This window comes from Protopterus annectens, chromosome 11.part0 (assembly GCF_019279795.1).
Source record: "Protopterus annectens isolate FY-2018-M chromosome 11.part0, PAN1.0, whole genome shotgun sequence".
NCBI classification, from domain to species: Eukaryota; Metazoa; Chordata; order Ceratodontiformes; family Protopteridae; genus Protopterus; species Protopterus annectens.
This window is the reverse complement of record NC_056745.1, coordinates 1,119,647,278-1,119,672,006: the sequence shown is the minus strand read 5'-3', so window position 1 is coordinate 1,119,672,006 and position 24,729 is coordinate 1,119,647,278. Positions and strand designations below refer to the sequence as shown.

The following is a 24,729-nucleotide window of genomic DNA, read 5'->3' as shown; positions in this document are numbered from 1 at the left end:
AGGCCTTCATGGAACACTGACTCCTCTTCAGAAGGGGCTTTAGATGGCCAGTCGCCTCTCTGTCTCAGTATTTCCAAGATATTTGAAAAAGAGATATCGTCAGAAGACGACTTAGGGGACCCCTCTGACTCCTCGAGGTCGGTGTCAGATGTGAGGGACTCATCTTTGGGAGTCAATGTGCTTCCTCTTGCACACTCTCTTTCTGGGTGGCTCCTCAGGTAAAAAACCCGGGAAGGCTTCATAAAGCTGGGGACCACTCATGGAGGTATTCTGAGGCCTTAGATCTCTGCTGTCCCTAGATAGAGGGTGATCTGATATTGGTGCTGGAGGGGGAGGAGTGTCGGTACTGTAGGATGCAGCTGACGACCTGGCCAGCATACTCCTCATGACCTCGAAAGCTGATCCCCCCGGCTCCAAAGGTCAACTAACCACAGAAGACAACCTAGGAGCCGATGAAATAAGGTCCGAAGCCGATGTCGGGTCCACACTCACCTGAGCCAAAGCGCCGAGAGGAAGGCTCGGAGCCAAAGAAGATCGACCTGATACCGCATTCCCGACTCCGACCGACGAGCTGTGGATGGCGCCAACGGGGTCAGAGTGGAGATCGGAGCCGAGACGCCAGAAGGGGCAACTGGAGCCGATCTCGAGGCATCAGATGGAACCGACAGCTCTGGCTCCGAAGAAAGGTCCAGAGGAAGAAAAAATAAAGATGAAGGGAGGACGGGCTCCGGAACCGAAAGCAATTTAGCCAGCACCGATGACTGAAGCAGTTTCTTCACCACTCTACTGACATCATCATCGGAAAGTTTCCTGGAGGATCTAGAGGACATGGTCAGGGATCTGGAACTCCCTACAGAGGGAGACCTACGAGTCGGAGAGACCGGTCAAAAAACTGGAGACCTGCTCCGAACTGACACATCTGACCTCGGCTCCAATAAACCTGGAGCCAAAGTAGACAACATTGAAACACTGTCTTCTATCAGCTCCGAAGCCAGTGGAGCCGAAGAAGCAATAGTAGTCTTAATCATTTTCTCCGGTGGCTCCAAGGAGACTGACAGAGCCGGAGAGCGCTTCTTAGATGACTTTTTATCCAACTTTTTATCTGATTTAGAAGGAGAGGACTTGGAACTGGAGGATCTCTCCAAATCCTCTTCAAAAGATGGTTTCAGCAATCCTCTCAAAATCAGCTTGTTCTTCCTCTCTTGCAGCACGCGGGGGCTGAAAGTGTGACAGAACAAGCAGGATTCCTGCAAATGAATAGCCCCCAAGCAATACATACATACAGAATGTCCATCTGTCAAAGACATTTTGTTGTTACACTTAACACACTTTTTGAAGCCCGAAGACCTGTGCTCTTTAGACTCCATGGACATGTTAAGACAAGAACACACACACACAGGGGGAAAAACGATAGGGGCACCTTCACCACAGAAAAAAAGAAGCACGGGAAACTAGAGCCTCAAACTCAAATGGCCTAGCGACCTTGAGGTAACCACAGGGAGGACTAGGTCCTCTAAGTTAAACAGGCCTAGCCCAGGAAAAACCAACAGGGGAACAACCAACAGTTACACCACAAGAATAACGCTGCCAAGTGGGATTAAAATGGTAAACAATTAGAACAGGACAAAACCAGGGGAGGACTAGGTCCTCTAACTGAAACGGGCCTAGCCCGTAAACACCAGGAAAAACGGGATACCACAAAAGTTCACTAAAATGCTAAAAGTAAAAACACACACACACACTAGCTATTAAAATAGCTTTTGGAGCTACTAAATTGAACAAATAGTAGAAAATTTGTACTTAGCCATGGCCAAGAGTGAGACCACATCCGAGCTGTACGAGCGGCAAACGAGATCTGGGGAAAAGGCACATTGTAGCATGGGATACCTCTTAGCCACGAGCCAACTGAAGACTTCGAGCTAGAGTATGGCCGAGTTGGAGCCGAACACATGGGTAAGAATGTAGGCAAGATTGGACTACATAACATCCTCATATTTTCTCTGCATGCACTGCCTTCTACCACTACTATTTTTTTATATACTTTTGAAAAGCCTCACATTCAGAAAGAAGTTCCTTCTCTTCCACCTTTGATAGCTGTAAATAAGGAAACTACTATTTTGAGCTGGGATACAGGATTTGAAATGCAGAGACATAGTAAGACCTTATTAAGTTTAATTCTGTTGGCTGCCAAAAAAGCATTTACTGGATATGGAAACCACAGTCTACACCAGCTGTATTTGAGTTACTGACTATTATATAATAGATAAAAGTACTGTAAGAGGGATCTTTAGAAAAGGGAGTGAACTAATTTCACAGAAGTAAATGGAAATTGTTGGAACAATACATGCCTAATAATGTTCAGCAGGAGGAGGCGGTGGAGTAAGGTTTAGGGGAAAGCATGAATTCAGCAACTTTTTTTTGTAACGTTGGACTGATGATAGTAAAGAAAATATATATGATGCATAATGTATGTAAATGAAAAATGTTAAAAGTCTGTTTTCTTTTCTGTTTCTGTATGTTTGCCTGTGTCTTAACTGATAATTTAATAAAGGTGTTAAAAAGTATCCTCCTGTCTCATACCCAAGGAAGTGTTAAGTGTCTCCTCAGGACAACACTGCCAAAATTCCTTAAAAGGAATATTTACACCCAGGGGATGGCAGCTTGCATCAGTATAGCCAACTTTTACTTGTTTAACTTTAAGTGTGCCAAATCTTGCCTTCTTCATTCCCGCTTTTCAAATTTACCACCATAATGGCTTTTATATTTTGCAGTATAATTATGAGCCCAAATCTGTGTGTTCTAAAAGATCTATACAATTTAATAATCTAATCATCAGTCTCTTCAAGTACATTTAATTAAATATAATGAAGACAATTACTCTAGAGCTAAATCTCACTTTTTCGGCAACAGAGACATATAATTTGTCCACTTCCTTACAAGTAACCTCCATAACCATATCAGTGACAGCTACATCCAACTTTATGCCAATTGCTATGGTATGCATACCATAAATAAACCTTAAAATTCGGTCTAAACAGAATTAATATTTTGTGTTATTTCATCTTTTATTTATGTATCGGTCTAATAACACATCTACACCTATCATTATTCATCTGTACTATTCAGTTCACCTTTAAATTCTTAACACAATATATTTAGCCATCTTTCTCTAAACTTATACAAATAACTCTCAGACCGAAAAGTATTTTATAACATTCTCATGCACATAAGGCACTTTGTAATTAAACCAAAGGGTCGAAGTACCTAGTATCAACCAACTGCCATTAATCATCCAACCATCCTCACTACAGAAACCTTCTCATTAGTCAACTGTTTATAAGCAGATACTAACAAATATAAATTTGACTACAATAAGAAAGTACAGTTGTGTACACTTACCATAAATGTAGATGTTCGAGTGTATTCACTGTTGCAGTCATTACATTTGGGTAATCTGCTGGCAGGTTGCCCTCAGTCAACCTGATTACCAAAGTCTTGGGTCCTGCATCAGTTGCAGTCCCTTCTTCCATGACGTCTGGTAGACAGGGGTATAAAACATGCAGCCGATGCCATTACATCAGTTTTTCTTGCACCAGATGTCAGGTGCCCCCCCGAATGGGGAGCAAATAAAATTAAAAACACAAAAATATATCTCCAACCAAAAGCAAATACACCAAAAAGGCTTTTAAGCATAATAAAAGAAATAGAGGTATAGCAAGAGAAAAACAGGGGGCTGGAGGGAGGGTAACCAGGACTGCAACAGTGAATACACCCGAACATCTACATTTATGGTAAGTGTACACAACTGTACTATGTTCTTCGTGTTTCACTGTTGCAGTCATTACATTTGAGTAGATTCCCAAAGCTATGGTTGGGAGGATGGATTTATACAGCATTAGGACCAGCTATAAGGCCCTGCAAGACAGCAGTGGCAAAGCTAGCTCTGGATTTAGAGAAAATTAGTAAATGATAATGCTTGGTGAAAGTATGCACTGAACTCCAGGTAGCAGCTTCTAGAATATCCCTGGTAGGAACACCTCGGAGAAAGGCTGCAGAAGTAGATGCAGCCCTGGTGGAATGAGATCTGATCCCCTTGGGGATAGGTTTTCCATGGTGCTTATAGCAGAAATGAATGCAATGGCTTATCCATTTAGAAATGGTTTGTTTAGAAATAGCCTTCCCCTCTGCCCCAGCAGCAAATGCCACTAGCAATTGTTCAGATTTTCTTCGAAATTTAGTTCTGCCCAAGTAGAATCTAAGTTGTCTGTGCATGTCCAAGGAATGCAGAATCTGTTCCCCTTTGTTCTGTGGATTGGGGTAGAAGGTTGGCAAATGAATGGATTCGTTAAGAGCCACACTTGAAACCACCTTGGGCATGAAGGATGGATTGGTCCTCAGAGATACCCTGTCCACATGAAAGATGATGAAAGGCTCCACTGCCATAAGGGCCTGTAATTCAGATATCCTTCTAGCTGAAGTGATTGCTAAAAGGAAGGCTGTTTTCCAAGAAAGACATTTTAAGTCTGCAGTAGCAGCTGGCTTGAAAGGAGGTAAAATGAGATTTTCCAAAACAAAGTTAAGGTCCCAGGCAGGAGTAGGAGCTCTCCTGTGTGGTCTCAAGTTCTTTGCCCCTCTGAGATACTGCTTGAGCAAGGGATGTGAAAAGAGGGGTGGTTCTGTGTTATAGTGAGCTGAAATAGCTAAAGCGTGGATTTTAATAGAGGAGAAAGGCAGGCCCTTGTGAAGCATCTCAGTTAAGTATTATAAAATCTGAGGTAAATTGGGTGCTGCTGTGCTCATCCCTAAAGATTGGTTCCAGGCACAGAATGTTTTCCATTTGTCAGTATAACATTTTCAAGTACTAGGTCTTCTCGCCTCCAAGATGACATCCATCACAGGTTTGCTGAGGGATGCTAAGGGTGAAATTAAGTGATCAGCCAAGTTGCAAGGTTCTATGTTGGGAGCTGAGGGTACAGAATTTGGTTCTCCTGCTGAGACAGCAAGGAAGGTGTCCGAGGCAGGTGCCATGGAGATATTTGTGGCACACTGCACAGGAGTGGGTACCAGTGTTGGCAAGGCCAGTCTGGAGCAATCAAAATCATTTTTGATTTGTTCTGTTTGACTTTTAGCAGACCTTTGGAGAGCAGAGGCAGAGGGGGAAAGGCATAGACTGAAAGGTTTTTCCAACTGAAGGACAGAGCATCCACTTTCCAGGCTTTTTTGTGAGGTGTCCTTGTGCAAAATTTGTCCAACTGGTAGTTCTGGGGGGAGGCAAATAGATCTATGTCTGGGCTCCCCATTTGCTTGTCAACATGTTGAAAATCCGTGGTTCCAGTTTCCACTCGTGTGGGTCCATGAGATTTCTGCTTAGTCCGTCTGCCAATATATTCAGTTTTCCTGGCAGGAATTGAGCTTGTAGTTGCACTTGGTAGCTCATGGCCGTGTTCCACAATGCCATGGCTAGTCTGCAGAGGGGGTAGGAATGTATACCCTCCTGCTGGTTTATGTACCACATAACCGTGGTGTTGTTCATCTTTACCATTAGTTGTCATGGATGAATGTAGTCCTTGAAGGCTGTCAGAGCATTCAGTACAGCTAAGATTTCTTTTTGATTGATATGTAGGTGCATTTGATTTGGGTTCCATTTGCCCTGAATGCACTTCCCTGCCAGGTGAACCCCCCATGCATAGTCTGATGCATCTGTAGTTAGGGTTTGGGCGGCAGGGGGAAGTGTGAATTGCAGTCCCTTGTTTTGGTGGCAGGCCTCTGCCCACCACAGGAACCCAGGCGTAGGCAAGGTATGATAGGAATCATTGTTTCCAGGCTGTGACAATGTTGACTCCATAGACTTTTTAAGTACCACTGAAGTTTCCGCATATACAGTCTTGCATATGGAATTACAAAAATGCAAGAGGCCATGAACCCCAAGGCTTGCAGTACTTGTCTTGCAGATAGCAGGGTTTTTGTGGCCACTTCTTTGAAGTAAGTCACCAAATGAATTTGCTTTTCTGGCGTGAGGAAAGCCCTCTGGGCAGTTGTATTCAAGCTTGCACCCAAGAATGTAATCTGTTAAAAGGGTACCAGTTGTGATTTCTTTTCGTTTATGGTATACCCTAGACAAGTTAGAACCCTTTTTACAAATGCCAGGTGATTTAGAAGTATGGCCTGGTTTTCTGCCTGAATTAGACAATCGTCCAAATATGGATATATTTGAATATTTCTTTGCCTGCAAAATGCAATTACTAGAGCCAGGCACTTTGTGAATACCCTGGGCGCAGTAGACAAGCCAAAGGGCAGTGCAGAGAACTGATAATGCAAGTAGCCTGCTTTGAAGCGTAGGTATCTTCTGCAAGATTCTCTGATTGAGATATGCAACTAAGCATCTTTTAAATCTAGAGTTGCCAACCAAGCATCTTTGCCTAGCATAGGAAGTAACTGGTGAAGAGTCAGCATCTTGAATTTTGGAATGTCCAAAAAGGTGTTTAGAGTAGACAGGTCCAGAACTGGACGTCATGATTTGTCTTTTCTGGGTACCAGGAAAAGCCTGGAATAGAAAATTTGTCCCTTTTCCTCTTCTGGTACCGGTTGAATAGCCCCCATGTTTAAGAGGGAAAGTACTTGTTTCTGAGCATCTGCCCACTGATTTGGGGGCAGGTCTGACCACCTGTTTGGTGTTGGCAATGTGTGGAAATGAAATCTGTATCCCTGGGACACTAAATTTAAAACCCATTTGTCCTGGGTTATGAGTTCTCAGTTTTGTGCATGAAGAGCAATCTTTCCCCCCAAAGGGGCAGCTAAAAGGTAAGTGCTTGGTAATTTTAAAGGAAAGTCATTGAGACTGTTTACCATAGAGGGGTGTCTTGTTATTTCCAGATTTGGAAGTGGAGGACCCCATTGCTTAGTTCTGAGAGTCCCTTGGAACTGAAACCTGGTGCTTTTGGTGTGTCTGGGTTTGGCTTGAGCGGATCTGGAAGGAGCTGGAAAGGACCAATTCTTAGTAGGCCAGTGCCTACTAAATCTTGGAGGTTGCACTTGTAAGAAATCTTTTACAGTTTGCATAGATTTAGCTTTATCTTCCATTTTTTTTAGAACTTCTTCAGCCTTATTGCCAAACAGGCGGTCCTGATTTAAAGGAGCATCCAACAATTTTGCTTTAACATGATCAGGCAGAGATTGCTCCTTAAGCCAAGCATGCCTTCTAAGTACAGACTCAGTAACAGCAGCCCTGCAAGAGGCCTCTAAAGAATCAAAACCACATTGCAAAGTATGTTTTCCAACTTATTCAACAGAATGCAATAAATCCTGTAAATCTTTATTTTGCACACAGTCAGAAATCCAACATCATTTTCTGTTTAAGAAGTCCAATAATATGCTGTTGATATTTTAACACATGAAATTGGAAGTTTAAAGCCCTGATTGCCAAAGGTTGCAGAAGTATAAACCTTTTTACCCCATCTATCCAGCGCCCTGGAGTCTCTATCAGAAGGGGTAGGATTTTTGGCAGTAGAAGCCTTAATGCCCTTGGGCCCCTAAGAAATGGTTTCTGGAACTGCAGCAGGGTTTTGAAAAGGAACTTGTGGGACTTAGCAACCCTGTAGTATCTGTATGGTTTACTAGGAGCCAAAGGCAGGGAATCAGGGGCCATACTGGACTCCGCAAATACATCATCAAAAATGTCTAGTACAGGAGGTATAGCCAAAGGCCTATGCTGAGGTAGAAGAAGGAAATCCCTAAGCCTCTTTTTAGATTCAGAAAATTCCTGACTCTCCCAGTGCCTGATCAGAAGATTCATAGTCAAACTCAGCCCTGGGCCTCTTAGAAGGGGGGGGGGGTTAACTACCCCTGATTAGATTAATAAGATCTTCAGCCATTTTGATCATTTGCTTTTAGGCATAGGGGCCTGAACATGTGGCCTGGGCATCGGTTTTTTAGACACAGATCGAGATTTAGGCCTTAAAATAGAAGGTGGAGTCAGTTTAATATGCAAGTCTGTAGGCCTGAATACAACCTCAGTAGCCGGTGCCTGCACAGCGGCTCCGGACCCATCCAAGCTAGAGACATCTGCGGGTTCCATATGTGAAGCATCTCGCGGCATACCGGACATCAAATGGGTCTCAGTAGAGGCCTGCAAGTCAAAAGTAGCGGGTATCAGGGGCTGCAAAAGCGCCTCACTGAGTACCGATTAACTGGTTTAGGAGAAGCGTTGTCGGCAGTTTTGGACCTCGACGATCTGTCTGTGTCTTTTTCTTTCCATTTTTTGGACTTCCGGTAGTCAGATGGCTAACTGACGTCATTGCTGGATAATTAAACCAAGAACCAAAATATTTAGAGGCAAAAATGTACCAACGGACAGTGCGCTGATTAAATAAAACACAAAACTGACAGCAAGGTACGTCGTGGTCAGGGCCTAGGCAAGGAATACAGTACAAATGAAAATCTTTATGAGGTATTTGCTTTCCACAAGTAATGCAATTATTAACTTTTACTGACATCAGTAAGGAGCAAGAAAAAGTGTCCCCAACGGGGTACTTCGCTTTAAGTTGAAGACTTCGGTTCTAAAACTCGAAAACAAAAATTTTAGGAGTCGGCCGACCAGCACTTGCGAATTGCCTATGCTTCGGGCACCGCACGGCAAGAAAGACTGATCTAATGGCATCGGCTGCATGTTTTATACCCCTGATGACCTGACATCATGGAAGAAGGGGCAGCAACTGACGCAGGACCCAAGACTTTGTTAATCAGGCCGACTAAGGGCAACCTGCCAGCAGATTACCCAAATGTAATGACTACAACAGTGAAACATGAAGAACATCAACCCGTTCATTAACTTTCATACATAATGCCCATGTCTACTCATATGCAACCAATATAAACTACTGCAAATCTGTTTCAAAAGGCCCTCAAACTTCTGCATCTTACTTAAGTCCTTAAAAAAACACACAATCTGTTTTTATAATACACTCCCTCTTAAAATCTTTAATAAACAGCTTAAACGAACAACTACTAGCAAACTTGGAGTACAACTACCAACTTACAGCAAACTGCAGCAAAGAAATGTGTGAGAAGTGGCTAGTATTCTAACAGGAGTCTTTTCAATATTATATTCTTCTGTAATACTAAACATCTAGCAATATAAACATAGCCAACATTTTTGTCTCAACCATTATCAGAATAAAACTCATAGACATTAATCATATTCTTACTTTCTGCATACCAAACAGAATGAAGAAATAAGGGGAATATTGGACTTTCAATACTATGTCAATACAGATGACAGTTTACGCAAACATCCAAATGTGTCTTCTTACACACCTATAGGTGTCGATAGTACATTTTGCTTAATAGCCAAGTAAAGTAAAAAAATATTTACAACAAACTTCAATGGAAGACTTCATCACAGTAAAATGAAGTGGAAAGAATACACTACTTCAAAGGATTCAAATATTACTTTTTCCAAGAACATCAACATTTCACAGAAAGAAATGCATAGAAAAACAAGCACCACCATTTACTTTTCAGCAGTGTATATTTATGCAGATTCTTCAGGGATAACAAACTGAACAAATACCTTCTAGTCATACTTACAAATTTAACTGTAAGTGCACCCTTCCGGTTCCTCATCTGCATGCCCAAGCTGACAGACTTTGAACCTCTGTGTCGTTTAAAGGGCTCATCTTAAAGAAAGAAAAAAAATTCACACACTTTCTAAATAAACACTTTAAAAATATAAAAATAATTCTAAAGCTGTTTATTTCAAGTGACATGCATGTGAACCAGAAACCATTCAAAGCTTCCTCTTTGCTGTAAAAGGACTCTAAAACGGCTTACCATACTGAATTGCTTAGTCAAAAAAAAAAAAAACAAAAGACAAAAAAACAAACAAACAAAAAAAATACATTCAAATTCCTCACTCTCACCTTCTTTTGACTTTGTTTTCACTGTCAATCCAGTCATTTTAGGTCCTGCCCCAAAGATCTGTAATTTTTTCAGCTCCGAATGTTTACTGATTTCAACGCCTACCTAAAAATGAAATTAACCTATAGGTTAGGATACAGCCTCCAAAAGCACAACTAAATGTGTATATAAATATAGCTGTTTACAGGTAAAACATACACTCTGTTAAATAATTTTGTCTTCTTAGGATTACTTGCTGGCCTTTTAAAGGTCCCAGCAATAATGGACTACTACTTAAGCAGCTAGACAACAAATTCCTGCAACAGCAAATTTTCTGCAAAGGAATCCACCACAGACAACCATGTCTGAAGCAACTTACTCCACAAGCTACCACACACTGGTACATAATTACTACTAGCTCTACTATTAACTTCTGTCCTTTGCAGCAAATGAGCAATACAATGAGATTATAAAATTAAAAAAAAAAACTTAACTAAATGCTTCAGTGCAACTTCCATGCACCCAAACCTTCAAGCTGAGATAACTACAAGACAAGTTTGGGTGCAAAGCACTTCAGAGCTTTCCTGCCACCACAGAAAGGGAGACTAAGCCCTGAAAGGACAGTGTTAGGAACAACAAAAAATAAATGTTCACGCTCTGGCATAAAAAAAGCACCAAAATACAAGGAGGTGGAGCAGGGTTCATTTGAACATCTGCTATGTTCAACTTACATAAAAAGTTATGTTCTTACCAAAACGTTCCATCTGTGTTGCCCATCGTCATTCCATTAACCTATGGGGGAATGCAATTCCAAGGCTTGGAACCGACTGGCCGCCTCCTTTCAGCTCAAGACTCCTGACATGAGCTCTTCCTCCCTACTCATAACGCCCTGCTTCCCCAGAGAACCTCAAATTGAGTTTGCCAAGAAAAAACATGACCATTATCAACTTTTAGAACTATTTTACAAAAAACATGCATACATATATACACATATATATATATATATATATATATATATATATATATATATATATATATATATAGGTCTACTTCTAATCAATGAAAACGCATTTTTTCGAAGTTTAGAAAGCAGACACCCACTTTCATGTGTAGGAGGGGAGACCAATGCTGTCTTGGCCAAAAGGGGGTCACCAAAAGGATTTTTGGGTTGTCCCTCTGTATTTTCAGAAGGACTTTCTGAACTAAGTTGAAGGGGGGAGAAGCAGACAGGTACATTCCCTCTCAAGAGAAGGAGAAGGCATCCACTTTCCACACATGTGGATGCATATTCCTTTTGCAGAATTTGGGCATCTGTCTGTTCTGGGCAGAGGCAAAAAGATCTGCTTGTGGAATACCCCACCTGTGGATTATATCCAGAAATACTTCCCTGTGAAGCATCCATTCGTGACTTGGAGCTGAAGTTCTGCTCAGGAAATCTGCAATGACATTCTCTACTGAAGGGATATAAACAGCTACCAGATGAATGTGGAGAAATACTGCTAGGTTCCAGATCTGGATTGCTAGGCTGCACAGAGGGTAGGACTTTGTTCCCCCTGCTTGTTTATGTACTACGGGACCGTTATATTGTCTGTGATTACTTTCAGGGTTCCTGGCTGAAGGGCTGATTTGAAGGTCAGTAGCACCAATTGTAAAGCCCTCATTTCTTTGATGTTGATATGGTTCTTTTGTCTTGGGTTGGACCAAGTGCCTTGCACCGACAGTTGTTTTTGGTTTGTAAGTAGCACTGCCTCCCAGCCCAGGTCGGAAGCATCTGTGGATACCTGTTGGAGGGGTGCAGGGACCTAAAGTTGGGTCCCTTGGTTGAGGTGGAGAGCTGATATCCACCACTAGAGTTTCTTCTTCAATCACTGAAGTAAGGGGAGGGGGGTGTCCAGGGGCTGGGAGTGTTGGCTCCATAAGTTTTTCAGGACCCACTAGATTTTTCGCATGTGGAGTTTTGCCAGGGGCAACATGGGTATGAGTGATGCCATGTGGCCTAGAACTCTTAGAATTTCTTGAGCTGGCAAGGAAGTTTGGGAAAGAAGTTTCTGGAAGTATAGCCAAAGTTCTAGGTTTCTTTGATCTGGAATAAAGGCTTTCATTATATCTGCTCTGATCCTGTACCCCAGGAAAACCAGGTCTTGGGAGAGGATCAGGTGAGACTTTTTGTGGTTAATGGTTAACCCTGAGATAGGGTGGAGATTATATGTTGTAGATGAAGTAGGAGACTGGGCGGTCTTGATGAAGAAGGAGCAGGTCGTCCAGGTATGGGTATATCTGAATGCCCTGGGTCCTGCAGCGAGCGATGAGGGGGGCCAGGCACTCTGTGAAAACTCGGGGAGCAGTAGAGAGTCCAGAGGGCAAGGCAGAGAGCTGCAAATGGCAAGTGGCTATTGCAAATCTGAGGTATTTCCTGTAATCTGGGTGAATAGGAATGTGTAGGTAGGCATCCTTCAAATCTAGGGCTGCCATGAAAGCCTGATTTGGAATGAGTGGTAAGAGCAGGAGTAAGGTAATCATTTTGAAACTGGGAACTTTGAGAAAGAGGTTTAGAAAGGATAAATCTAGGATTGGCCTCCATGGGCCATCCTTCCTTGGTACCAAAAACATTCTGGAGTAAAAGCATATGTTTCTTTGATGATATGGTACCTTGATCTAGAAGCTGTTGAATGATAGGGGGGAAAAAGGTGGTTTTGGCTTGCAGGTGGTTGAGGGATACCATGAAAGGAGGGTAGCATGTACGAGGTCATGAAGTAGTCTGACTTAATGATGGAGAGTACAGTACAGTTGTGTACCTACCATAAATGTAGATGTTCGAGTGTATTCACTGTTGCAGTCATTACACTTGGGTTATCCTGCTGGCAGGCTACCCACAGTCGGCCTGAATTCCAAAGTCTTGGTCCGGCGTCGGTTGCTGTCGCCTCTTCCCTGACGTCAGTGCACCAGGGGTATAAAAGATGCAGCCGACGCCATTTTATTCAGTTTTTCTTGCCCCAGATGTCAGGTGCCCCCAAAAGGGTAGGCTAAAAAAACATTGCTAATAAAAGTATGCACTAAAATAACAATACCTTCATCTACAAGCAAATACACCACATAGGTCGTATAGGATAGAAAAGTACAGATAAGTCCCAGCAGAGAAAGGGGGATGGTGGGTGGGCAACCTGGACTGCAACAGTGAATACACTCAAACATCTACATTTATGGTAGGTATACAACTGTACTATGTTCATAGTGTTTCACTGTTGCAGTCATTACACTTGGGTTGAATCCCAAAGCTGAGGTTGGGCGGCTGGGTCTAAATAGAATTAGGAGTAGCTACAAGGCACTGCAAGACTGCAGTGGCAAAGCCTGCTCTGGATTTAGAGTAAAGAGGCAAGTGGTAGTGCTTAGTAAAAGTGTGCAGTGAAGTCCAAGTTGCAGCCTCCAAAATATCCTTGGTTGGTACTCCTCTGAGGAAGGCTGCTGAGGTGGCTGCTGCCCTGGTCGAATGTGGTCTAATGCCCTTAGGCACTGATTTACCATGTTGTGAATAGCAGAAATGAATGCAGTGTCCTCTATCGATTTTGAAATAGTCTGCTTTGAGATAGCCTTTCCTTGTGATCCTGCAGCATATGACACTAAAAGTTGCTCAGTCTTTCTGAAAGCTTTAGTTTTGTCCAATTAGAAGCGTAGCTGTCTGTGTATGTCCAAAGAATGCAGAAGTCTCTCCCCTTTATTCTGCGGGTTTGGGTAAAAAGTATGCAAATGAGTGGTTTGGTTAAGAGCCACACTGGACACTACCTTAGGCATAAATGTTGGGTTTGTCCTTAGAGAAACCCTGTCCGCATGGAAGATAATAAAAGGTTCCACAGCCATTAATGCCTGTAACTCTGAGACTCTTCTTGCTGAAGTTATTGCTAGGAGCAGAGCTGTTTTCCATGATAAGAATTTTATATCAGCTGTATTGGCGGGCTCAAAAGGAGGCATTGTGAGTTTTTCCAAGACAAAATTGAGGTCCCATGCAGGTATTGGTGCTCTCCTTGGAGGTCTTATGTTTTTGGCCCCCCCTGAGGAACTGCCTAAGCAATGGATATGAAAAAATAGGTGGGTCTGTATTGTAACAAGCTGAAATGGCAGAGGCTTGGATCTTAATTGATGAGAAGGATAGGCCATTGTCCAGCATCTCAGTTAGATATTGTAAAATCTGAGGAATATTTGGAACAAGTGTGTCAATTCCTTGTGTCTGGTTCCAAGCACAAAATCTCTTCCATTTTTCTGCATAAGATTTTCTGATGCTGGGCCTCCTGGCCTCCAAAATGACATCCAAAACCGCTTTACAGAGAGGTGTATTCTGAATGGTTAGAGTATCCTCCATGCAGCTAGATTTAGAGTTCCTAGTTGGCTGTGCAGGATCTGATTGTTTTGTTGGGTCAGTAAATGAGGAATTTGAGGCAATGTCCAGGCTGGGCCTTGGGACAAGCTCCTTAGGATTGGGTACCAGTGTTGGCGTGGCCAATCCAGGGCAATCAGTATCATTTGTGGCTTCTCTTGTCTGACCTTTAGGAGTACCCCTTGGGGAGGAGAGGCAGTGGAGGAAAGGCATATACTGTAAGGTTTTTCCAGCTGAATGACAAGGCATCCACTTTCCATGCTTGTTTGTGATAAGTCCTTGTGCAGAATCTCTGAAGTTGTCAGTTGCGAGGGGAGGCAAAAAGAGCTTTGTCTGGGCGTCCCCATTTCCTTGTTATCATGCTGAAGATTTGTGGATCTAGTCTCCACTCGTGAGGGTCCATGAGGTTTCTGCTTAGTTCGTCTGCCAGAGCATTTGTTTTTCCTGGCAGGAATTGTGCTTGCAGGTGTACTTGGTAAGTCAATGCTGTGTTCCACAAAATCATGGCTTGTCTGCAAAGGGGGTAGGAATGTTTGCCCCCCTGCTTGTTTATTTACCGCATGACTGTGGTGTTGTCCGTCTTTATCAGCAGCTGTCCTGGATGAAGTAGGTCCTTGAAGGCTGTCAGGGCATTTTGTACAGCTAGCATCTCTTTTTGATTGATGTGTAGATGTCTTTGGCTTAGGGGCCATGTGCCCTGAATACATTTTCCTGCCATGTGGGCCCCTCAGGCATAATCTGATGCATCCGTTGTTAGTGTTTGCCTGACTGTGGGTAAAGTGAATGGCTGTCCCTTGTTGTGGTGACAGGCCTGCGCCCACCATCGAAACTCCTGTTGTAGGCAAGGAATGAGGGAAATTAATGATTCCAGGCTGTGGCAATGTTGAGTCCAAACATTTTTTAGGTACCATTGTAGTTTCCTCATATGCAGTCTTGCATATGGAATTAGCAGAATGCAGGAGGCCATGTAGCCCAGAGCCTGCAGAATTTTTCTTGCAGATAACTGGGTCTTTGTTGCCATGTTTTCGAAGTAAGAAGTCAGATGCCTTTGTTTGTCTGGCGGGAGATAAGCCATCTGGGCAGTTGTATTTAAGCTTGCACCCAGGAATATTATCTCTTGAGAGGGTACTAGTTTTGATTTCTTTTCGTTTACTGTATACCCTAGGCAAATTAGTAATCTTTTTACAAACGCCAGATGCTTTAGTAGAATGTCTTTGGCCTCTGCCTGAATAAGGCAGTCGTCCAAGTAGGGATATATTTGAATTCCTTTTTGTCTGCAAAATGCATTTACTGGTGCCAGGCATTTTGTGAAGACCCTGGGCACAGTAGATAAGCCAAAGGGCAGTGCAGAGAATTGGTAGTGCTTTGAGCAAGCTAAGAATCTGAGGTATCTTCTGCAACATTGTCTGACTGGGACATGCAGGTATGCCTCTCTGAGGTCCAAAGTTACAAGCCAAGCCTTTTTGCCCAGCATGGGCAGAAGCTGCTGCAAAGTCAACATTTTGAATTTCGGAACGTCCAGGAAAGTATTTAGAATAGACAGGTCCAGAATCGGTCTCCATGCTTTGTCCTTTCTTGGTACTAAGAAAAGTCTTGAGTAAAATCCTTGTCCCTGCTCTTGTTGTGGCACTTGCTGAATAGCCCTCATGTCCATGAGGGATGAAACTTGGTTTTGTGCCTCTGGCCATTGACTGTGTGGCAGGTCTGGCATACCTTTTGCCTTTGGAAGGGTGTGAAAGTGGAACCTGTAGCCCTGAGAGACTATATTTAAGACCCATTTGTCCTGGGTAATCATGTGCCAATTTTGTGAAAAAAGTGCTAGCTTTCCCCCTAAGGGTGCTGCCAAAAGATAAATGCTTGGCATTGACAGAGGGAAGTCATTGGGACTGTTTCCTATATGGCTGTGATTTGTCTTCTCTGCTTTTGGCGGTAGAAGCACCCCACTGTTTGGGCCTGTATGAGCCCTGGGGCTGTTGTCTGCCTCTAGGGCGTCTTTATCTGCTGCTAAATCTGGGTGGCTGCACCTGTAAGAAATCCTTCACTGTCTGCATAGATTTAGCTTTATCCTCCATTTTCTTCAACACCTCTTCTGCCTTAACACCAAACAACGTATCATGCTGTAATGGAGCATCCAATAATTTTGCTTTAACATGATCAGGCAGAGTCTGTTCCTTTAACTAAGCATGCCTTCTAATGACCAAGCCTGTTACAGCGGCCCTGCAAGAGGCCTCCAGTGAATCATAACCACATTGCAAAGTATGTTTTCCCACTTGTTCAGCTGCATGCAATAAATCCTGCAATTCCTTGTTCTCAGCACATTCAGAATTTGTCAACATTTTCTGTTTTAACAGAGACATTAAATATTGCTGATATTTAAGCATGTGAAACTGACAATTTAAACCCCTTACAGCCAAGGTAGCAGCAGTGTAAACTTTTTTCCCCCATCTGTCCAGTGTCCTAGAATCTCTATCTGAGGTGACAGGGTTTTTGCAGTAGCAGCTTTGACCCCTTTGGGACCCTGTGAAATAGTTTCTGGGTCAGCAGCAGGGTTTTTATATAGAAATTTATGAGAATCTGGAACCCTGTAGTATCTGTCAGGCTTAACAGGTGCAGGAGGTAAAGAGTCGGGAGACAGGCCGGACTCTGAAAAGACATCCTCTACAATGTCTAGAACAGGAGGAATAGCAAGAGGTCTGTGCTGAGGAAGTAAAAGAAAGTCTCTGAGCCTTTTCTTAGAATCTGGATAATCTTGGCTCTCCCAGTGGAAATGCTCCCTCATGGTATGCAAGGTTTCCCCAAATGAGTAATCCCGAGGAGGAGAAGCTGAAGGAATAGATTCTTCAGCATCAGAATCCTCATAGGGAGGAATAGAGTATCCCTGTTCTGAAGAGGAGTCAGAGGAAATGAAAACCTGATCAGAGGAATCATATTCAGTGTCTTGCCTAGGCCTCTTATCAGAAGGGGGATGGGAGCCCCTGATCAAAGTAATTAGGTCTTTGGCCATTTTGAGCATCTGTTTCTTAGGCATGGAAGTCTGTGGAGAATGCTGTACTTGTTTTCTTGTCTTTAAAACTGTTTTAGTCTTTGTCTTTGATGCTGAAGTTGGCTTGATATAAAGCTGTGTAGGTCTGAAAACACCCTCAGAAGCCGATTCCTGCTCAGCGGTTCTGGACCCATCTGAGGGATTAGTTTCCGAAGGCCCAATACCTTGAGTATCCAGAGGTCTAGCTGTCTCCACATGGGAGTTGGAGGCGGCCTGTGGCTCTGAGGTAGTGGGTGTTAGGAGCTGCGAAAGCGCCTCTCTGAGAACCGGCGACTGGCCTAGAAGAGGCTTCATCGTCGGTTTTGGACCTCGGATGCCTGTCCTTTTCTTTTTCCTTGCGCTTTTTATGAACTCCGGTTGTCAGCTGTTCCGACGGCATTATGTAGTTAAACCTTCGGTCAAAGTAATGAAAAGCAAAATCAAGCCGACACTTAATAGTGCGTTGGTTAAATCTAGCACAAAACCGACAACTAGCAACGTCGTGGTCAGGGCCTAGGCAAGGAATACATTAAGAGTGAAAATCCTTATGAGGTATTTGCTTCCCACAAGAAATACAATTGTTAACTTTTTCTAACATTGGTCTGGAGCAAGAAAAAAGTTTCCTCAATGGGGTCCTTAGCTTTATTTAAGACTTCGGATCTGAAATTCAATTTCGAAAATCTCAGGAGTCGGCCGACCGGAACTTGTGAACTGCTTTTGCTTCGTGCACCACGCGGCAAGAAAGACTGAAGAAAATGACGTCAGCTGCATCTTTTATACCCCTGGCACACTGACGTCAGGGAAGAGGCGACAGCAACCGACGCCATACCAAGACTTTGGAATTCAAGCCCACTGCGGGTAGCCTGCCAGCAGGATAACCCAAGTGTAATGACTGCAACAGTGGAACACGATGAACATCCATTGTTCTGATGTGATTTTCTGCCGGGAAGGGAAAGGGTGAGACAGAGGGAAAGTGGGGTGTTTTGGTGCAAGGGTGGATAGTCACAGAGGAGGTGGTCTGGAGTGGTCAGACTGTCCTCAAAAGGGTGTAGTGGATGAACTGGTTGGAAATCTTGGAGTAGAGTTTTTCCTGGTTTGTCTGCGTCCTTTAGACTGGAGCAAAATGAGAGGACTGCTTTCTGACAAAGGAAGGTTTCTGTGGATAATTCCTGTGGTATCTTGGTATTTCATTTATTTATTTTACATTTGTTAACTGGGAAAATCCGACTGGATGGATGTCCATTTTCAGCAGAGGCCCAGGGAGAAAAGCTCTACAGTAAAATTCATACAATTATTGCAAGGAATACATAGGTGGTAAAATGCATCAAAAGTTACAAACTTAACATAGACAAGTAACTCAACACTGACAAGTAACAATATTATTCATGCTTAGTTCAAGTTAACATATCAGTTATGAGGTTGACATAGATCAGGTGAAAGCACTGTGAGATACAGGTTTAACAGTAACGGATAGGGTACATATGAGTATTCAGTTTAAGGCTTAGATATGCCCTACTGGTGAAGTATAGTATAGTAGAGTAGGGTAGGGAAGGAGTTGGCCAGGTAGGTAGGTGGGGGGGGGGGGGGACAAGAGTACTGGGTAGTTAATAGTGGGGATAAGTAATGGGGAGAAATAGAGAGGGTTGAAAGGATGATAGGATAGGTATGAGAGGAAGGAAGATGAGATATTAGTTAAAGAAGTAGATGTAGTAGTATAGAGTGAGTGAGGTAGTTAGTGGATATCTATAATTTAGTAATCTGGCAGTGGTGTATGAGTGATATATTCTATGGGGTGGAATAATGGACGGTAAAGTGGCTTTTAGTGTAGGTGATGAGGCTGTAATGTTAGGCATGGGAAAGTAAAGGGGGGGGGGTTAGCTGGGTGGGGAACATGATCAGATCCAGGAGTGCTTTAGGTGTTCCTTCAGGACTCTCTTAAATGTGGCCTTTAAGACAGCTGAAGTGATAGATCAGGGTAGGGAGTTCCAGATTTTACCAATGTGGTTGGAGAAGAGCGAGTCCCCTGCTGTGTTGTTGGTTTTTGTGATTTTAATTAATTTTTTATTGCTACAGCAAAATTGTCTGGTATTAGTTTGGGGTACTAACAGATTAGCCAGTGAATGGGGTTTTGCCTGGGAATAATTGGAAACTGTGGGCAAAGGTTAGTTGGTGAAAGTTTAGGAAATTAGGGAATTAAAGCCAGTCAAGTTGTTTCAGGGATAGGCTGTGGTGGGCACGATAGGGGACACCTGTTGCGAATGTTGCAATTTGATTATAGCAAGTGTTGAGCTAGGCAATTATTTGGCAGGTTGGTGAGAATGGGTGAGGCAAAGAATAGTGTTGAAAGGTGAGTCTGAGCGATTGTAATTCTAGCAGTTTGTGTTAGGAAGGGTTTGTTTTTATATAGACTGCCCATTTTTTGTGGACATTTTTAATGATTTGGTTAACATGATGATCAAATTTGAGGTTGTTATTGATGGTAGCTCCTAGCAATTTGGTGTGAGTGTCAGGGGAGATGATGGTGCCATCTCTGGACACTATGTTAAATAGAGTGTGTGTGCATTTTCGCAAGAGTCAGTTAACCGAATCACGGTACAGCGGGGATAAGGAAATATATCCGGCAAAGGAGAATACATTTTTGCAGGGGGGGGGCAAGCCCCCCACACCCCAGCTACTTACAAATACTACTGAGATCGTACTACAGTGGGAAAAGGATACATTTCCTTATCCCTGCTGTTCTGTGATTTGGTTAACTGACTTTCAGTTAAGTGCACTTTCGTGAAAGTGGGTGTCTGCTTTCTAATCTTCCAAAAATGACACACACACACACACACATACATAATATAGATTTATATATATATAGAAACACACACACACACACACACACACACACACACACACACACACACACACACACACACACACACACACACGCACACGACAAGGAAGAAAACATCAGGCACACAAACAAAGAAATAAATATTCCTTATAAATTCTACCAGGCTTTCCGAAGACTTGGACGGGTGGAGGGGGATGGGAGGGTTAATGGAATGAAGATGAACAATACAGATGGAACATTATGGTAAGAACATAACGTCTTTAATCTGATGTTGTCCACTTCATTTCATTCACTTGTGGGACAGAGTCCCTGCCAGGACAGCCCTCGGCAGGCCTGAATACCAGAGGCTTAGTATTTCTTCGTCGGTTGCTGTTGCTTCAGAACTGATGTCAGGTCGTCAATAGTATAAAGTAAGGCAGCCAACGGCATTACATCAGTTTTTCTTGCCCTAACCTGTCAGGAGCTCCTAAGTGGGAGCCAGGTTCTAGTAGAAGAACCCCACCAGTAGAAAGTAAATACCAATATGTCCCTTGTAAGGAAAGAGAAGAAAGAAGAGGGGGATGGAGGGAGGGAAACCAGGACTGCAACAGTGAATACACTCAAACATCTACATTTATAGTAAGTGTACACAACTGTACTGTGTTCTTTGTGTTTCACTGTTGCAGTCATCACATTCGGGTTGATTCCCAAAGCTGAGGAAATGGGTGGAGGCAGTCAAGGAAACTAGGGGCTGGCTAGGATGCCCTGCAAGACTGCAGAGGCAACCCCTGCCATGGATTTGGAGAAGATAGGCAGGTGGTAATATTTGGTAAAAGTGTGAACAGATGTCCAGGTGGCAGCCTCCAGGATGTCCCTGGTGGGGACTCCTCTGAGGAAAGCTGCAGAGGTGGAGGCTGCTCTGGGGGAGTGAGTCCTGACCCCCTTGGGGGGAGGCTTTCCATGTTGTTTGTAGCAGAAATGGATGCAATGTGCTATCCACGTGGAAATGGTTTGTTTGGAGATGGCTTTGCCCTCTGCCCCTGCAGCAAAGCTAACCAGCAATTTATCAGACTTTCTGAAGGATTTAGTCCTGTCTAGATAAAATCTGAGCTGTCTGTGCACATCTAGAGAGTGCAGGATCCTTTCCCCCTTGTTCTGTGGGTTAGGAAAAAAGGTGGGCAAATGAGCTGAGAGCCACACTGGACATCACCTTGGGCATGTAGGATGCGTTAGTCCTGAGGGATACCTTTGTCAGCATGAAGATGATGAAAGGTTCCACAGCCATGAGTGCTTGCAGCTCGGAGACCCTTCTGGCTGAAGTGTTGGCCAGAAGAAAAACTGTCTTCCAGGAGAGAAATTTTAGCTCTGCTATAGAGGCTGGTTCGAAGGGGGGCAGGGTGAGCTTTTCCAACACAAAGTTAAAGTCCCAAGCTGAGGTTGATGCTCTTCTGGGTGGCCTCAAGTTGCTAGCCCCTCTTTGGAACTGCCTGATCAAAGAGTGTGAGAAAAGGGGCTGCTCAGTGGGAAAATGAGCAGAGACAGCAGAGGCATGAATTGTAATGGAGGAAAAAGAGAGTCTACTGTGTAGCAGGTCAGCTAAGTAATTCAGGATGAGAGGGAGGGCTGTGCCGTATTGGCTCCCTTAGCCTGAATCCAGGTGTAGTACCTTTTCCATTTGTCAGCATAAGACTTTCTAGTGCTAGGGCATCTGTCCTCACATATAACATCTAGAACCTGTTTACTGGGGTTGGCAGATTGATCGGGTGTTAGGGAATAAGCAAAGCTGTCAAATTGAGTGTCTGCAATTGGGGATGCATGAATTTCCCTTCCCTCTGGGTCAGGAGGTCTGGAATCTGAGGAAGATGCCATGGTGGCAGTGGGGACATGCTGCGCAGCAAGGGGTACCAGTGCAGGTGAGGCCAGTCTGGAGCTATAAGAATTGTCCTTGGTTTTTCCTCCTTTATTTTGAGCAGTACCCTGGGGATGAGAGGTAGTGGAGTAAAGGCATAGACTGATAGATTGACCCAAGGAAGGACAGGGCATCCACTTTCCAAGCCATGCAGTGATGCTCCCTGGTGCAGAACTTGCTGAGCTGATGGTTATTATTGGAGACAAAGAGGTTGACCTTCGGGGCACCCCATTTCTGAGTTATTAGGATGAAGGTTCTTCTGTTGAGCTGCCACTCATGTGGGTCCAGAAGATTTCTGCTTAAGTGGTCTGCCAGAGAATTGAGAGAACCTGGTAGGAATTGTGCTAACAGGTGGAGTTGCAGAGCAGAGGCTGTGCGCCAAGGGTCATGGCCAGCCTGCACAGAGGGTAGGAGTGAGTCCCTCCCTGCTTGTTGATATATCACATCACAGTGGTGTTGTCTGTTTTGATCAGGAGAGTCCCTGGGGATAGAAGGGGCTGGAAAGCTATCAAGGCGTGCTGGACAGCTATCATTTCTTTTTGGCTGATGTGCAGATGGATGTGCTGTGACTCCATTGGCCCTGAATGCACCTGCCATCCAGGTGTGGACCCCAGGCACAGTCGGATGCTTCTGTGGTGAGGGTCTGGGTGGCACGGGGTGGTGAGAAAGGCAGTCCCTTGTTGTGGGAGCATGCTGTTGCCCACCAAAGAAAATCTGTTCTGAGGAAAGGTATTATAGGTATAAGAGTTTCCAGGTCTTGAGAGTGTTGACACCAAAGGCTTTTTAGGTACAACTGACGTTTCCTCATATGCAGTCTGGCATATGGAATGAGTAGAATGCAAGATGCCATGAACCCCACAGCTTGCAGGATTTTCCTTGCAGATAGCTGGGGTCTGGTGGCTAGTTGTGAGAAGTAGGCTGTCAGGAAAATTTGCTTTTCTGGTGTAAGGAATGCCATCTGGGAAGCTGTGTCCAGGCTTGCTCCCAGGAATATAATCCTTTGGGTGGGTACCCGTTTGGATTTCTTTTCATTGATTGTGTACCCTAGGCAGGTTAGTAGGGTCTTTACAAAGGCCAGGTGCTTGAGCAGCTTTTCCTGGCTGTGTGCCTGAATTAGGCAGTCATCTAAGTATGGGTTAATCTGGATATTCCTTTGTCTGCAAAAGGCAATGACCGGAGCCAGACATTTTATGAAAACTCTGGGAGCAGTAGATAAGCCAAAGGGAAGTGCAGAAAACTGAAAGTGCTTGAGCCTGCCCTGAAACGGAGATATTTCCTGCATGATTCCCTGATAGGAATGTGGAGGTAGGCCTCTTTTAGGTCTAGGGTGGCTAACCAAGCATCCTTGGAGAGCATGGGTATCAACTGCTGGAGGGTGAGCATTCCGAATTTTGGAATCACCAGGAAGGTGTTTAGAATGGCTAGATCAAGGATGGGGCATCAGGTGCCCTCTTTTATGGGTACCAGAAAAAGTCTGGAGTAGAAACCTTGGCCTTTCTGTTCTGCAGGAATGTGCTCTACTGCCCTCTTAGACAGATGGGAAAGGACTTACTTTTGTGCCTCTGCCCACTGGTTTGGAGGTAGATCTGGGAACCCTTTTGGACTTGGATGGGTGTTGAAAGAAAATTTGTATTCCTGGGACACTATGTTGAGAACCCAGCGGTCGTTGGTAATGGTGGCCCAAGTGCTTGCATGAAAGGAGAGTTTTCCTCTTAGGAGTAAGTGAAGGTGGGCAGAGGGAGGGGGTGGGGGAGAAGAGTCATTGTGAGTTCTTACCATAAGGGGGTGGCTTAGAACTCTGCTTAGATCTCTGCATTCCCTGTGGCTGCTGTCTGGGGGGGGGGTCTGGTTTCCTGGGGTCTGCGCTGAACTGGCCTAGTGGGAGCAGGAAAGGACCAGTGCTTGGTGGGACAATGCCTGCTGAACCTGTAAGAAATCCTTAATTGTCTGCATAGATTTTGCTTTTTCTTCCATCTTCTTTAAGACCTCTTCTGCCTTAGTCCCAAATAAGTTGTCTTTGTGCAAGGGGGCATCCAACAATTTAGATTTAACATGGTCTGGCAACAGCTGTTCTTTAAGCCATGCATGCCTTCTAAGGACAGATCCAGTGAGTGCTGCCCTGCAAGACGGTTCTAGGGTATCAAAACCACAGTGCAAGGTGTGTTTAGTTACTTGACTTGCAGAATGCATTAACTCTTGTAACTCTTTAGATTCTGCACAAGCAGGAAAGGAAGACATTTTTTGTTTTAGGAGTTCCATGGTATGTTGCTAAAACTTCAGTATATGGCACTGACAAGTGAGTGCTCTGACAGCAAGAGTAGATGAGGTGTATACTTTTTTACCACATCTGTCTAGTGTTCAGGAATCCCTAGCTGAGGGAGTGAGACTCTTAGCAGAGGTTGCTTTAATTCCTTTAGGCCCTTGAAAAATTACCTCAGGGTCGGCAGTAGGATTTTTAAAAATAAATTTGTGTGAGTCAGAGACTCTCTAGTACCTGTCTGGTTTTCTGGGTGCAGGAGGAAGGGTGTCAGGAGTCAAACTGGATTCCAGGAAAACATCCAAGACTGGGGGGATGGCCAAGGATCTGTGCTGTGGAAGATCTAAGAATTCCAAGAGTCTCTTTTTAGACTGAGGGTAGTCCTGACTTTCCCATTGGAAATGCTCCCTTAAGGTATGACTGGGTTTCCCCAAAGGAAAAATCATTTGGGGGAGAGGCT

At 43.9% G+C, this 24,729-nt stretch overlaps 1 protein-coding gene across 1 annotated transcript in view; it reads right to left on the bottom strand.

Moving 5' to 3' along the window:
* Positions 1–24,729, bottom strand: part of KDM5A (lysine demethylase 5A) — a 2,605,143-nt gene that overhangs the window by 2,143,359 nt on the left and 437,055 nt on the right. Inside the window, exons 6-7 of the mRNA XM_044088480.1 lie at positions 9,918–10,020; positions 9,586–9,674 (exon numbers count right to left, since the gene is read on the bottom strand). Of these exons, the coding sequence (XP_043944415.1) occupies positions 9,586–9,674; positions 9,918–10,020 (192 nt within the window). The remainder of the gene's footprint in view (positions 1–9,585; positions 9,675–9,917; positions 10,021–24,729) is intronic.